This window comes from Aulonocara sp. 'chitande type north' Nkhata Bay, linkage group LG4, assembly GCF_057382095.1.
Source record: "Aulonocara sp. 'chitande type north' Nkhata Bay isolate Kocher_YH1m ecotype deep benthic linkage group LG4, A_spYH_male_GT1.1, whole genome shotgun sequence".
Taxonomy (NCBI): Eukaryota; Metazoa; Chordata; class Actinopteri; order Cichliformes; family Cichlidae; genus Aulonocara; species Aulonocara sp. 'chitande type north' Nkhata Bay.
In genome coordinates this window covers 6,513,133-6,528,658 of record NC_141347.1, presented here as the reverse complement: position 1 = coordinate 6,528,658, position 15,526 = coordinate 6,513,133, and the positions used below count along the sequence as shown (strand labels likewise).

Below are 15,526 nucleotides of genomic sequence, written 5' to 3'. Positions count from 1 at the left end.
CAGCCCTGTGGCGCTGCCCAGGGACAATAATCTATGTGAGAGGTGGAAAGTCATACAGGTGTCTGCTCCTGCCTTCAGTTATTTTATCTACTGTGTGTCAACTGGCTGAACCTCCTCCAACTGTCTACTGTCTCCCTAAACTCAACAATGACTTAGTGATCTATCCATTCTCTGACCAAAGACATCCTGCTGCAGGAGGTTAACATAGCAGCCAATGATGATCCCACTCACTGTGAACAACACATTTGGACCTGATTTGCTGCTCTGGTTTACACGTGAACTTCCACTGCTGCTGTCACCAACTTGAGAAGCTCTACAGAAAAACTGGACTTGTCCATAAAAATCATAAACTACATTACAAGGACAGCATTGCTCAATCAACTCTAATTACTATGACCATGTTATCTCTTCTAACTAAGGTACAGACACTCAAACTTGCTGCTTTCAGTGAGAAGTCAAATGTCTGAATATGAGCTGGAAGCCGCTGAGAGTCCTCCTCCTTCCCGTGGGGTTTACTTTCTCTACTACTTTCACTATAAACACGCCCCTTTCATGCACCTGCAGAGGGCCACCAGCAGATGGAGCTGTCTTAAACAAATCCACTTGGATAGTTAGCTGTAGATGATTTTCTCAGTATGATTGTAGGACTTTGAGTTATTCTTCAGATTTATTTAAACTCTTATATTGTGCACAAGTGTTGAGCGACCCATAATTTCTCTGTACTTTTCATAAGAGCAGCCAGACTTTCAGCTAGTTTTTCTTTTTTAAGAGCTCAAAGTTATTGAAGAAACAGTTATTCAGCTTCATTCCCACTGATCTCGACTACAAACTGTTTCACTTTGGTTTCTGTTTAAAGCCTCGATGTTTAAAACGTTTCCCTGTGATCACATTTGCACCGTCTGATTTCAAAGTTTGTTTTCTTTTGGTCATTTAGTCCACAGAGTCCTTGGTGTTCTGAAAGGGACCTATAAATAAATGCATTATTATTAATATTAATAATAAAGTAGTTGTTGTACATGTACAGACCATAAATATGGAGTCCAGCTGTGTTTGATGCTGCTGGGCAGACTGACCACTGGGAACCTCTGAGCTCTGCTGGTCCACTCTGTGGAAGAACCATGAAGGATTAGATCAACACAGGATAACGATCCAGGAGTTTCTGCTCAAATAACTTCATCTGAATCAAGTCTGTCAAGTTTTAGACTCTCAGATTCTGAAGATATATTTTCTGTTTTCTATGAACTTTCTTTCATCAGTGATGGAAGTGATGATGCTGCAGAAGCTCAGAGGAAACTTTGAGAAAACTGTGATGAACCATCAACTAATGCTCTCAGGAGGCCAAAGGTCCCTGAATGTAACTGTGCAGTAGATTCAACGAGTGTTTGAAACCTGACCACTTCCATATGTTTTCATTCTAACACAAGAAGTCCTTTTCTCATTGCTTTGATTTGAGTTTTCATTTGAGTTTTCCGAGTCTCGTATTTGGAGTCGAGTCTAATCAATGATCTGACAGAAGAACATTAAAAAGGATTTACCAGTGCTGTCAAATTAACATGTAGGGTTAGGGTTAGGGGTTCATCTGTTATCATGATTAACATGATAAAAACCTTTAACACGACACATCTGGAGAGCAGAACGACTCAAAATCCCTGAAATGTTTCTATCAACGCACTTCGAGCAGTTTGTCTGAGTAGAGTTACCTTTGCACACGTGCAGATGTGCAGCACATCTGTTAGTGACGGAAGCTGAACCAATCAGCTCAATATGGAAGATGACAAACACACACTGACCTCCCGATGGAAAGTTTGAGCATTAAAAAAATAACAAGACGGACCAGCCGACCAACATGAAGGATTCTGCACATCGTGACAGAAGGAATTTTCTTTTCACCGAAGCACTTCCAGCTTAAAATATCACAACGATGCAAAGCACTGATGACACAACTGCCAAGTGGACAAACTGCAGACCTGTTAGTGTTGTTAATAACATAGTTTTGGTTCCTCGTGTCAAAGACTTGAAGAAGAGTGACAGAGAGTGTTAGACTGCTGCAGGATCAGTGCCACCTCCACAGACCTGTGAAGAAAATGATTGTTTGACAGATGGGCTCAGATTCAGGATCAGCTGAGGAGTTTGTGGCTGACAGAATCCTGCAGGTACAGAGCAGAGCCCATCATTAGCATGCAGGACTGTCCCTGGGGGGGTCGGCTCATTCAGGAGCTTAATCAATGTTTACATGTTCAATAAACATGTTAAGTGTGTAAATTTGCCCTTTTCTCTCGAGTCTGTTTGCTCATGAAATGAACTTTGATTCGTTTACATTAAAAATGATGTTTAATGGTGATTAATCCAAATGAATCCACAGTAACCCTGTGATGAGTCTGATTAAACATTTTCATTAACAGCAGTAACATAGATTATATATTATTATATATTAGTGCACACTTAGCTTTTAGTATATATGTTTGTTACAAAGTTGTATTTACAGCAGAGAAGCTGAGTTAAAGACTGAAAACTATTCAAAGTCTCTTTGAATTGAAGCGTTTAACATTCTTTGTGTTTATTCTGCATTGACTTCATTATATGGTGTAAACGTCTGTTACAGGCTTAAATATAAAGTTGGAAAAATGTAACTGCAGCTATTGATCAAGTAATTGTGATTAATCAGGATTAATGACAGAAGATTGTGTCATTAATTAGTCATGTTTTAATCTACTGACAGCACTAGTGTTCACTCTGGTGCCTCCAACTGTTTTACGCCCTTTCAACACCTTCGTGGTCAAAAGTGTACACGCACAAAATCTACAATAAAATCCTCACGCAGCAATAGGACAGACACACAATCCATTTATCTCTGTGTCTCAAACACACACACGTGTATTCAAAGCCTCGATTTGTTCATATTTCATCTGTTGTGTTTTTATCTTCAGCGTTTTCAGTGTTGCTGCATTTACACCAAAAATGTTTCCATTGATGAATCAGATTGATTTGAATGTGTTTCATCCATACAAATCCCTCCCTGGTGGTCACATGACTCTATAACATAACAGGAGTCATGTGACAAGAGTTTCATGCTGTAAAATGTCAAAATGGTTGAATGTGGTGGAGTAAAAATGTGAGATGTGAGCTACTTTTCTTCAATATGAAATGTTTGCAGGGCCTGACAGGAAGTGGACGGACGCTCTGATCACTTCCTGTTTGCTGAAGTGGGTTTTCAGTTGTTTAGAAACCAAAGGCTTGTTTTAAAAGACAGTTTAAATGGGACTGAGGGAACGACGTGTTTGTAGTTTATATCCAACAACATCAAGCAGTTAAATCAAAGAGCTCATGTTGCTAACAGCTCACCTCTCTGCAGCAGACACAGGCTGGACTTTAAAATCAATGATGCGACCTGCAGACCGGTCACTCTGTAAGGACACACAGCTGGGTCGAGGTCCAGGTTTGAGTCTCTGATGGATCCTGAAAAAGTTATAAATCTTCAGTAAAATTCTCATCACATATCAGCTGATATTATTGGTATTAGCTTACCTTTTCTCAGCTGACTGTCTTTGCTCAAATATCTTAATGGCATCTTTGACTGAGTTACTTTCATAAGACACAGAGCTTGGTGGAGGTCCAGGCTGGTTCCTGTGAATAATGATGGAGCAGTGATGTGAGTGCTGAGCTGTGACATGGAGAAGAGTCATGGACAGTTAGAGATGGTCATCTCACCTCTGAGCTTTGGTCTGGCTCTCATGTTCCCCACACAGAGTGCTTTTAGAGGGAGGGACTCCCTCCTCTCTGTCCTCACACTGATCCATGCTGCTCAATTCAGCTCACACACACTTTCTACCTGCAGAGGAAACACAAATCATTCATGTGCACATCAGCTGAAATCCTCCTTTCATCATGTGTGCTGTCCAAATATCAGCTGCTTCTTTCCTGCTTCATCTCAGTGTCAGCTGGATGCAGTCAGACAGCAGTGTGAGGCAGAGGAAGCTGCCATCAGCTGCTCTGCTATCAGTCCACTAGATGGAGCCTGAAGCACACACGATGCATTCACTGACACACACTGATTCACTGTTTGGGAAACTAGAAAAATGTTGGTCTTGAACTAGCTGCATAATGCAGACAGGGTAGGACCCAAATATAACGGCGAAACATCTTCAAGCAACTTATAGAAGTCCAGATGCTTTTCTTTCCAAGCTCCTTCAACTATGATGACCTGGATGACTGAGAGCCTTCACAGGAAAAATGAAACACACTGAACAAAGAATGCAAGACTTTCACAATAAAACAGCAAACAAAGGAACACAACACTGACACGTGAGCTTGACAGAGGAGTGGAGGAAAGGCAGACGAGAGTGAGCGAGGGAAAGAGGAGACAAGAGAGACATGACAGGCTGAGGAAATATAGAATGGAGCACCAGGCCTCACACAAACACACACAAACACACACACACAAACACACACAGAGACACAGAGACACAGAGACACAGAGGGAATCTAATGATCAAGGAACTAAACAGGAAGTATAAGAAACTCAAAGAAGCATAAATAAGACTGTAAATGAACCAGAACCATAAACCATAATACAAAAAATGCAAAGTGCTTGGTCAAAGGGACCCAGAACCATTAAAGTTCTTTTCTTTGCTCTTCAGTGTTTGAGTTCAAACAGACTCCACATTAAACTATGACAGCACCGTCCCTGCTGCTGCTGTCAGACCTGTTATTCACTCACTGCTCGCCAGTGTTTCTAATGAGTTTTACTCATCCATGAGAGTTTAAAGCACTTACAAGCAATGTTCCCTCTAATGTTTCACGTGTCTGAGCGAACACACAACCTCCCTGAGCGATCCACTGTGAGCGACATTAGACGTGTGCACTGTGGTCACGCCAGCGTCGAATCCATCCAAGTTACATGTTTATTAAAATAATCAATTTACAGCGTTTACATTTCTGTTAAACTACTTTTAATTAACTGCTTTAGCCCACTTACAATGAAAGTTAAAAAAGAAAATCTTGTTCATGACCTGTAGCATGTTAACACTATTGGAAGGAAAAATAACTTGAACTTCAATTTTGAAAACACAACTTTCTTTAAATAAAGCTCTGACTTGTATTATGAGTCTGTGGTCTGGGAGAGAGTCTGTAACTCTGTCTGCAACATACAGTAAATAATGACCAATGTTGGGCAGTTAATTATATAGTTACTTCTTCAAAAAAGTAACTGAGTTTTGCAAACAGAGTTTTTTGCAGCTGTTTACTGCAAAAAACTACAGCCAAGGTGTTTTTTTTAAAAATAAACATTTCAAACTATTTACAGAACAATCAGCTGTTCTGCATCAAATCTGATGCCACACAAATTATTTGTGCCGCTCCAAAAAATAATTTCTGTCCACTATGAGATGAAGGAGAACAACAGCCTGATACCTGCAGGCCTGACAGCAGCAGATGTGTCACTGCTGTAACACCTGTAACACTCAGCAGGCGCCTCATTGTTCTGACACACAACAACACTATTGACTACACTACACACTAACAACACACTAACTACACACTGACTACACACTAACTACACACTAACTACACACTAACTACACACTAACTACACACTAACTACACAAGATTTGCTCTAAACGTCTCAAATCTCTCACATCTCAAAACACCGCCGTCACTCCGTTTCTTAACAACTAAATGCCATGTTTTGATTGGTCGACATGGTACATTTTTCGACCAATAGGAAAGGCTGGGGGTTGGTATTGTTTTTGCTCACAGGCTTTCGAGCGTTTTCCTTATAAAACGCAGTTTTTACCGTTTCTTCCTGCAGTAAATATAAACAACGACAGTATTCAGGAAGAAAACCAAACATTGCAGATATTTTTATCATAACTCTGGTTTTACGTGGTCGATCAACACAATTTAAAAACTGGTATAAAGTCCACACTTTTCCTGTCAGTTGTTCCGTCTGTCCTGCTCACATCTCCAATGGTTGTACACGTTGTCATTAACGTGGCTTCACTCCACATCAGCCGCTTTGCTAAAACACCGGCACATATTTACTTTAATTTCAATTCAGGTTAGAATTCTTTTTGTGTGCTCAATACAGATTTTCTCTGCGCAGAGACCGTGCCAACAGTGCGCAGCTTAGAGGGAACATTGCTTACAAGGTGACTACCAATAAAAATGAGTGTGCTTCACTGTCAGAGCTACGGTGATTCATCCAGTAGGACTTGATAATAAAAATATTTGTTTGATGCTTTGCATTGAGGCGCATTGTTGAATTTGCAGGGACACAATAACCACAGATCAGTTGTTCAAACCACTACAGTAGGGAGCCATGTCATGAATAATAAACAAATACTAATACTAATACTACTACTAATAATAATGTTAATTTAAGTAATTGTTTTTGACTGAACATCACATATAATGTAACAAGCAGTAAATTCAGGTTAAGTGCATTATCAGCATTTGGAGGAGCTCCTTATCCTTCACTGCTCACCTCTTACAAAGTGTTCACACAGTTTGCTAGCTTCTTTCAGCCTGCTAGCTATGCTAACAAGTCTACTACACACACTTGAGTCGGTCACATGACAGACAGCAGAGATAGCTGCTCTGCTAGCTAAGCTAACTCATGTTAGCTTAGCTAGGTCAAGGTCAAAGAAATGAGGCGATGCTGCTGGGAGTTACGTCACAGACTAGCAGAATTTAGTTATTCAGCATAATATTTAATCCTTATTATCTGCTCCTCTCACCTCTGTTTACATCTGAAAACAAGAAAATTTAGCCAACAGTTTATTAGCTTTGGTGAAATTATAAACAGGCATCAGCGCAGTCACCTATACTGTGCTTTAATGCTGGAGCAGCAGGAACACCAGTTAATCTAAAATCTCCTTTTCTCTCTAAAAAGTGACAGCAGACTGAGTCAAAGACAGAAACCTTATTTAAACACCAAATATTCACTTCCTGATCCAGGATTCAAAGAGGACGTTGAACTTACTCAGCTTCTTCCAATGAACGTCTTCACTCTGCAGCTCTCTGCTGTCTGGACCAGGTCTGTGTAGAAACAGAGAAAATCCTCTGCTTCTTCTCCGTCAGCAGTCGTCTGTGTCTGCAGACTGCGTCACATTAAACACTTCACACCAGCAAAGAGGCTGAAGCTCACAGGTCAACGGTCAGCTGCTGCACTGTGTATAACAATTCACTTTTGAACAGTAGATAGCCTGTAGGCGTCTCTGCAGTGATAAACAGTTTACACATTAAACACTGAACCATAAAAGAAGCTTAAGCTGCATCTCACAGGTCAAAGCTCAGCTGCTGCACCCAGTTATGAGTTTAAATAAATCATTAATCATGATCTTTTCCCTCTCAGCACTTTCACTTGGCCTTGGAGTGTTTTGACGGAGCTACACTGTATGTTTCAAATGTTGTAAATAAATTGGGAGTTAGGGCTGGGCAATATGGCCTAAAATCCATATCGCGGTATAATTTGAAGCATGTGCGGTAACGATATATATCGCGATATATTCTTTTCTTCTGTATAACGTATTTTCCACACTATAAGGCAGACTTACAATCCTTTAATTTTCTCAAAAATCAAGAGTGTGCCTTATGTATGAATTCTGGTTGTGCTTCGTGACCTCGAACCGATTTTGGCTGCAGAAATCTGTTAAAAATGTTTTAGCACAACTTTGGTAAGCCGCACTGCTTGATGGATCGTCAGAGCATTACGGCTGCCATAGGGAGGAGCTTCACGGAGTAATCTGGATCCAAAACTCCGACAGCTTCAGGTCCCAAAGTCAAACGAACACTGAGAGTTAAAAACGGTCTAAATTCTTTCATCTTTAATAAAATCATCAGCGTTGCTGCTTTAGCAGATGTAACAATTAAGTTTAATATCCATGAAAACAGAATTTATTAAATTTAACGGACTTAGAAGTTAACAGGAAGTTAGCGCGCTAGTTTCCACCTAAACATTTCATACCATGTTCTGACTGAGATTTTTGAAACTAATTCAAACAGCTCTGCTACCACTTCCAACATAAATGAAGACAGAAAACTAAACAGCAGTGGCGTTTGCAGGGTTACTGAAGTTGGACTACCTGGTATATAATGTTGTGCTACGTGATTGCTAGCGACACAGCTATGTTAGCATAACATTAGCACAGTGAAGCTGGAGGATGAACCCCAACTCTTTTTCCACTCGATAAAAGTTAACGTGAGTGATTCTGGTGGTCAGGGACAAATGCAGTCGCATAGCAGGATGCTGTACACGGGCCAAACTTCAGTCACGAGAACAACTGAGATCATTCATCCACAACACGAGGCTAGTTATTAATATACTGCCACAACATGGGAATAGAGCAGCTGCAGAGAATTCAACATTATTGAATCAATGTTACGGAAGTGGAGGAAGCGCAGTTTTTGGCTTTCCCCGCGTTTCAAAAGTGCTTCATCTCTTTGCTGTGACTGTCACCCAGCATAATTGCAGAGGATAATGGTTTTAACCGCTGCGATGCTTTCGACCAAAACAGGTGCAGTTTGATGACATCATCACATGCGCTGTCGCGATAGAGCGGTATAGTCAAAATCTCTATCGTTGACCAAATTTAATCGATTCTGTCGTTTATTGTTTATATCGCCCAGCCCTACTGGGTGTGATTTTGTTGTATTGGTTTGTTTTTTGGTTTTATGTTTCCATGTAGATGAATGAAGACAGATTCACTCTTACCTTTTCAAAATGTCTATAAGGTAGACGAGGTCTATGCTTTTCTGCCTCTTCACAGATAATCCCAGTGATTTTCCCTTGGTCTGAAATTTCACCTGATCTTGTGATATTGAGAGTCATCTGCCTTTGAGGCAGCTAACCAAACAGTGTTCTCTAAACTCTAACTTTAATATACTTTGATATATTTCAGATTTCTGAGCTCTGCTCTGACTCCGTGCCAGTAGCTCCTTAATATGACTTTAGTTTGATCAATAATTAACCTGCAGAAAGTTTCTGTTCCCACTCCACCACGCCGAACAACCCTGAGAACAAATAATATGATGTGGGTGTGTCTGCAGGCTTCAGCACTGTGAGCATTAAACACAATAAAAGACTCACAAGTTCCTGCTCAAAGGTCAGCTGCCTTTAGATCAATCATTAACCTGCAGCAGGATCCAGTCTTCTGCCTGTTGTGGTTGTGACAGCTGCTCGTAGGAGAGTTTGTTTGTAGGAGGTGGAGATGTTCTCAGATCAAGTGCGTAATCGTCTCTTTGTGTAGACGCTAAAAGCTGTGAGCCAAAACTCTCTGCTCTGAAACTCTTCACTCAGTCCTCACGCTGAGAGTTTAGAGGCTGAACTTCTTGTTCCTCCATAACACTGTTTTCATGAAACAGCAGAAATGAGCTTGTGTTTCTCAGCAGTGCGCACACAGAGAACCGATCCTCTCTGCTCAGTCTGAACAAATCAAAGTGAAACGTCAGTGAAAACACAGCTGCTGATCAAACTGTGTCAGATTAATGCCTCAATGTTTCACTGTGAGGTTAAAAAATACATAAAAATGATTTAAAGAAGTAGGAGGCAGATTTTCACAATAAGAGCACTTTGTTTTTAATTCAGTTAATGTCAAACTGTCATCAACACCTCTGTGTTGTCTCCGTCTCTGAGCAGATTCAGGCATTACTCAAATAATAAAGGCTTTCTTTCACTATTATACTTTTCATTAGTCTCCAGGTTGATGATTATAAACAGAATTATTAAAGTTTTTATCATTTCAGGCTGAAAATCAACATGAATTTGGTTTTAATCAAAGAAGCTCCTTTAATGTGTGTCATTAAAATCCTCACACAGGCTTAAAAAGGCGACATTAACATTAAACTAAATGAAAGAAGCTTCAGCTGAGAGCTTCATGCAGTCATCATCAGCAGCTCATAGCAGTCACAGCTCTTTATTACGCAGCTTTGCAGGAATTAAAGTGGCTGAAGTGTCAGAGTTTGTGTGACGCCCTGACCTCCTGTGAATGAAACAGCCAATCAGATCCATCAGAGAGAGAGCAGGAAGTGTGTGTTTGTGACAGAACAAGGAAACAGTGATGATGATGAACATAAAGGTCCTCTGATGACGTGCTTGTGTTTCCTGTTACAGTAACGCTTGTTCATCTGTTGCTCTCCTACACTTTCCTATTGTTGAGATTATTCTGTTATCATATGTTACCTTATATATGTAATCAAAGTAGTTGAATTATGATACTGCTGTAGATCACATTATACCCTTTAATATAGAGTGTGTGATCAGTATGTAGTTTAGTCCTCATTATACTTTTGAGTTAAAAGAACATAATCATTTTGTAGTTCATTAGATAAGTGTGCATCACTCTGTATCCTTGATCGGCTGTGAATGTCTTATACTGTTTTCTTGACATGCTTTACTGCTGAATCATCAAGAGAAGGTTGTAAGCAGGAGACTTGGTGTCTAGGGAGGTAGACAACATTCCATACCCCCACCTTTGCAGGGAGCAGAAGGAGCAAGGAGCCGAGGTCATAATTTAGGCGCCGTAAGAGAGAAAGAATGTGAATGTTTAGGCTTTTACGACTAGCTGGGGGCCACTAGAGAGTATAAAAAGCTGAGTAACCCGTCACCATTTTGAGACATGCTGCTGACCCTCTGCAGGCATCTCTCCCGTCCGGACGTTGTAATGCTCTTATGTGTTGAATTGTATGGAAATAAATGATTGTTGATTGAGCATTTATACACCGAGTATTGTCCTTCCTTCAGCCCAAAGATTCAAAGAATTGGGATTTTTAACACTATAAATAAAGGAGAAAAAGTCCGTTTAGTTTCATTTCCTAGAGCTCAGAGTTACACTTCACATTCCTGCAGTCACATCAAAAAGCTTCACTTTGGTCCAACATCTACATGTTAACATGAAACACAGACAGACTCAGAACATCTGGAACATCTGCACTTTGACCCAAACTGTTATAGCAGGATATTTTCTGCATATTTCTTATGTTGGACCTGTTTGAACTGTAAACGACCTGTAATCATCTGTAAATGGTGTGAGACACACTGAGGCCACCTACAGGGCAGCTGGGGAACAGCAGGGATCTGAAATCATACGAGACGTTAGTGAGTGAGAAGAACAAACGGACTTAAGATGGGTCGAAGTGATCAAAGTTGATCTAAAACAGAAGATAAATCCACTGATTCTTTGTAAAGTTCATCTGCTGCTCACATGAATCCATGAAAGATTTATTTCACTGAATGTTTCTTCAAAGCTCATTTCAACCTGTTGAAGTCATGAATGAAAGTGCAGACTGAGAGTGGATCACATGATGTTTGAGGTGTGTCATGTGACATGTTCAGTATTGTCACACATGTCTAGATTGTCCCTGATATCATAACTGCTCAAACACTGATGATTATATTTGAAGCATTATTCCTGATGGCAGCAAAGTTTGAATGGAGCTCTCTGTCTGTGCTGATTTGTCGCCCTCTGGAGGTCAAAGCACAAACCTACAGGGCAGCTGGGGAACAGCAGGGATCTGAAATCATACGAGATGTTAGTGAGAAGTTAGAACAAACGGACTTAAGATGGCTCGAAGTGATCAAAGTTGATCTAAAACAGAAGATAAATCCAAAGCAGCATCAGATGAATGTTACCATTTCCAGTTACGGTGCCCTTCATCTAATATGGAAATGTGTTGGGTTTTTTTGCCGTGTTGTTGTTCTTCCTATTGTGTTTAGGCCAGAGATGCTCTTCAAACAGCGGACAGACATGACCACATTACAAGAACATGGTGTGAGTCCGATTTGATATTCCAGTCAACGCTGAGAGACCTTAACCAGGAAGTCAGAGGTCAGCTGATGCTGCGAGCAGGAAGTGAACCAAGGGAAAGGTCCACTCTACTCAATCTCAAAGAAAATATGCTGGTGTTTGTTGATGTTGATGGTACAATAAAAATATATAATATAATAAATAATAAAATATCATGTGATGATGAGATGTGTTGTTGGTGTTTGTATTTTCTGTAAATGTCTTTTTTAATGTAAATGCTTTGTTCCAGACGGACAGGGAATCAGTTGCTGTACGATGACATCATCTTGATGTTGACGAGGAGGGCGAGAAAAACTAGTTTTGTCCTGCAGATGGCGATCTTGCACCGTGTTCAGAGAGCCGACACTTTGATGGTGCTGCTCTACTCAGCTTACTTTAGCCTGGGTTGGACTCTATATGAGCAGCTTCCACTCTGGTTTCACTCTTAAACACACTTGTTTGATTTCACTTGTAAAAGTTGAAGAATAAATATTTTATTACAAAATTATTTGTTGATGCATTTTTTTAGGGTCAAATATCTTGTTTGATTTGAGGAATGAACTGTTAGGGTGGAAAAAGTGAATCAGGTTAAAATAGTGGTGCTTTATATCAGTGAAGATGTATAATGTAATTTAAAATGTTGATGATGGGTTGTAGTGGGCTTGTACTTACAAAACTGCCTCATTTTATTGGAACGATCCACAGTTGCATCCATTCACGGATGACATCTGACATCATTTGACATCTGGTCTGAACTCGTTTGTACACAAGATGCCTCAGTTCTGGATGTTCCCACAGACTCCTCTGTGCACCTAAAGAAAAGGTCAAGGGTCAGCAGCACATGTAGTTGGGACAAGTCTTCATTTACAAACAACAGTCGCACAAACTACACAATGATTTTCCTCCAATGACGACTTTTCACTTGCAGAAATGGTCCTGTGTGATTTCCAGGCTGTGATATAAAAACTAGTTCCTAATGGCAGCGACTCACTCAGTAAACATGTGTTTCCTTCACCAACCTCACACACAGATCCAATAAGATCAGGAAGTGGGCAGTATAGTACAATATGTGTTATTCTGTGCTGCACTGCCCAAACTAAAGATCTGCTGAAGTGTTGGAAATGATCCAGATGTTTATTTTGGACGATACAGCAGAAGATCAGACATGAAAGTGGAGATAACACAGAAGACCTGCAGCAAAGGTCAGAGGTCAGACTGGGCCCTGGATTCAACAATGAGCCAATGATCATCAAGCAGTGACTAAAGCAGAGCCCTGACGTTCTGACATTCATCACACAGTCAGAACAAATGTCTGCTGATGACTTCATCTCATGAAACGACTGATAGATGTCAGTTCATTGATCAGCTGAGCTGCTGATCTTCATCGTCACAGAAACATTCAGCTTGTTTCAATCAGTAAATAACTCCCACTACTCCCAGTTTGAACTGTTCCCACTCAAAATGCTGTGAGAACAATGATCATTGTAGGACTTCACAAACATCACGTGTTGTTTTCCACATGTAAGATCAGCAAACACACAGAAACTTCCTGTTGCCACACACGGCCTCTAAAATCTCTTCCACGCTTTCTGTCTGAAGTCCACTCTCTGTGTCGGATCCACAGGAAACAACAAGATCTTATTAACATGGTTTTCAATGTGTCTCCTTCCAAAAAGTCCAACCAATGAACAAATGTGTGTATTTGTGGAGGCCGAACAAAAGCATGACACATTTCTCTGTTTCTATAAACTGGAGTCAAACACAAACATGAAGAGTTTCACTGACAGACTCCAAAATGCCCCCACAGTGGATCAAAGGGAAATCCTACAGTGTGGCCAGAGACTCTTAATGGCTCCAACATCAACACATCCACAATGTTGGATCCAGTTCTGCCTCACAGAGTTACTAAGACACACCCTCTGCCAGCATCACAACAGCTCCACCTGCTTCACCTGCCTCCTCAGCATCTGTACACCTGAAGAGAAAAGAAAGGCTCCAACAGCTCAAATCTACAAAGGATTCATGAAGTTTCATCCAACAATAACATGTTTGCCTTCCACAGTGTGCTGTTAGACACCACTGTACCTCTGCCATTTCAAAAAGAGCAGCTTGGGAACATTTTGGCTCCAAACACTTTGTGTTTAAGTTCTTTGTTTTCTTTGTGAAGCCGACAACATCTGGAGCTTTGTGACTCATAGAAACATCATTTTGTTCTTTAGATGACAGCAGATTGGGACTGAATAATCAATCACTATCAAACCAATAAAGACAAACATGCTGATTTTACAGGAACTTTGTTGGAGAAGCTGCAAAGACATGAAACTGGTGGAGATCCCAAACCAGTTGATAGTGCTGGTTATTCCAAATAAAGCTGTTTCCCTTTGAGATGAAATGACTTTCTGTCCTGATATATAATAAAGATGTTGTTGTTTTTGAGCCCCTGTATTAAAAGTAGTTTAAAGTCAGCTTGAGTTTGATGTCTTTATGTCAAAGCTGCTCATGATGTTGAGCTGCTGATGGAATAAAAACAATATAAAAGCATGTAGTCCAGACTTAAATGTAGCCTGTTGTTAGCTGAGGTCCACACACAGTGTTTGACAGTGTAAAGTGTGTGAAAGGGCTGCTGGTGGAGCTCACTAGGATGAGCAGGTGACCACGAGGTGGAGAGCAGCTGGCCTGGCTTTGACCCGGGCCACGCCCCCTTTCTCTCTGCTTTGCTGTCACTTATCTTCACTGCTCTGTCCAATAAAGCTGAAAAAGGCCCCGAATCAAAGAAATCTGCTGCAGCCTCTGAAACGTCTTCTGTTTCCTTCCCGACGGCTTTTTCACCGTCAGCCCATCAGACAGTCCAGCAGCATTTATGATGATGTCATGATGTTGAAGAGGCTGCTACGGTGGCCTCCCATGACCCCCAGCCTCATCACAGCTGAGATGCAGACATTTGAAAACATTCAGCAGACAACTGAATAACAGTCCAACACAACAGTCTGTGTGCAGACACACACTGACCTTTCATAGAGTCAAACACAGCTGGTTGAGTCATTTCTCTGTGAGTCTAAAGTGAATCTAGTATTTGAAAGTCCACTTCCTGTATTTGTTGTTGAAGACTTCTTCAGCTTCTTCTCGAGGACATCAGCTGCTTGTTTGGCAGCAGAGGCAGTTAAGAAGCTTCCTGAAAAACACTGAACAGTGAGTTCACTGTGGCATATGACAGATTCAGCTTTCTGTGTGCAAATGTGTCTGTGTCGACCTTTCAAATGCTGTTGAATCCAAAACATCAGCGGCTCCTCGGCTGCTCACTTCATGCACTTCTGTCTGTGTGACAGTCCAATGACATCACAGCTGTTTCCAGCCCCAGTGTCTCAGGACTGGACACCTTTAAACATGTCGAGGATCAAACAGCGTCCAGCTAAACACACATGAAACTATCAGAGCTGACAATCATTCCAATAACATCTAATGGTTCATGTATGTAGACACAGGACTACAAGGAAATGGCTCTCAGCATCTGGCTGTGGGAACACATGAGTCCCTGTTTGTGTTCAGATTGTGTGCATGTTTTAGACGTGTGTCACATGTAGAAACACAACAATCCCACAATGACACACAGATGTGTTTGACACAGCTGTGCAGCTGTAAGTTGTTTCTAATGATTCATTGAAGCTCTTCTAACATTCTGGAGACGATCAGTACATGAATCTGTTCAACACGACAACAATTTGACTTCAGTGTGAACGTTTGCATTA

At 40.8% G+C, this 15,526-nt stretch overlaps 1 protein-coding gene across 1 annotated transcript in view; it reads right to left on the bottom strand.

Annotated features, from left to right (window-relative positions):
• The window catches only part of LOC147331858 (uncharacterized), a 93,153-nt gene extending 84,074 nt beyond the window's left edge, over positions 1-9,079 (bottom strand). Inside the window, exons 1-6 of the mRNA XM_086288159.1 lie at positions 8,711-9,079; positions 6,980-7,214; positions 3,709-3,829; positions 3,526-3,624; positions 3,343-3,456; positions 1,027-1,105 (exon numbers count right to left, since the gene is read on the bottom strand). Of these exons, the coding sequence (XP_086144285.1) occupies positions 1,027-1,105; positions 3,343-3,456; positions 3,526-3,624; positions 3,709-3,797 (381 nt within the window). The 5' untranslated portion in view covers positions 3,798-3,829; positions 6,980-7,214; positions 8,711-9,079. The remainder of the gene's footprint in view (positions 1-1,026; positions 1,106-3,342; positions 3,457-3,525; positions 3,625-3,708; positions 3,830-6,979; positions 7,215-8,710) is intronic.
• Between the last annotated feature and the right edge of the window lie 6,447 nt (positions 9,080-15,526).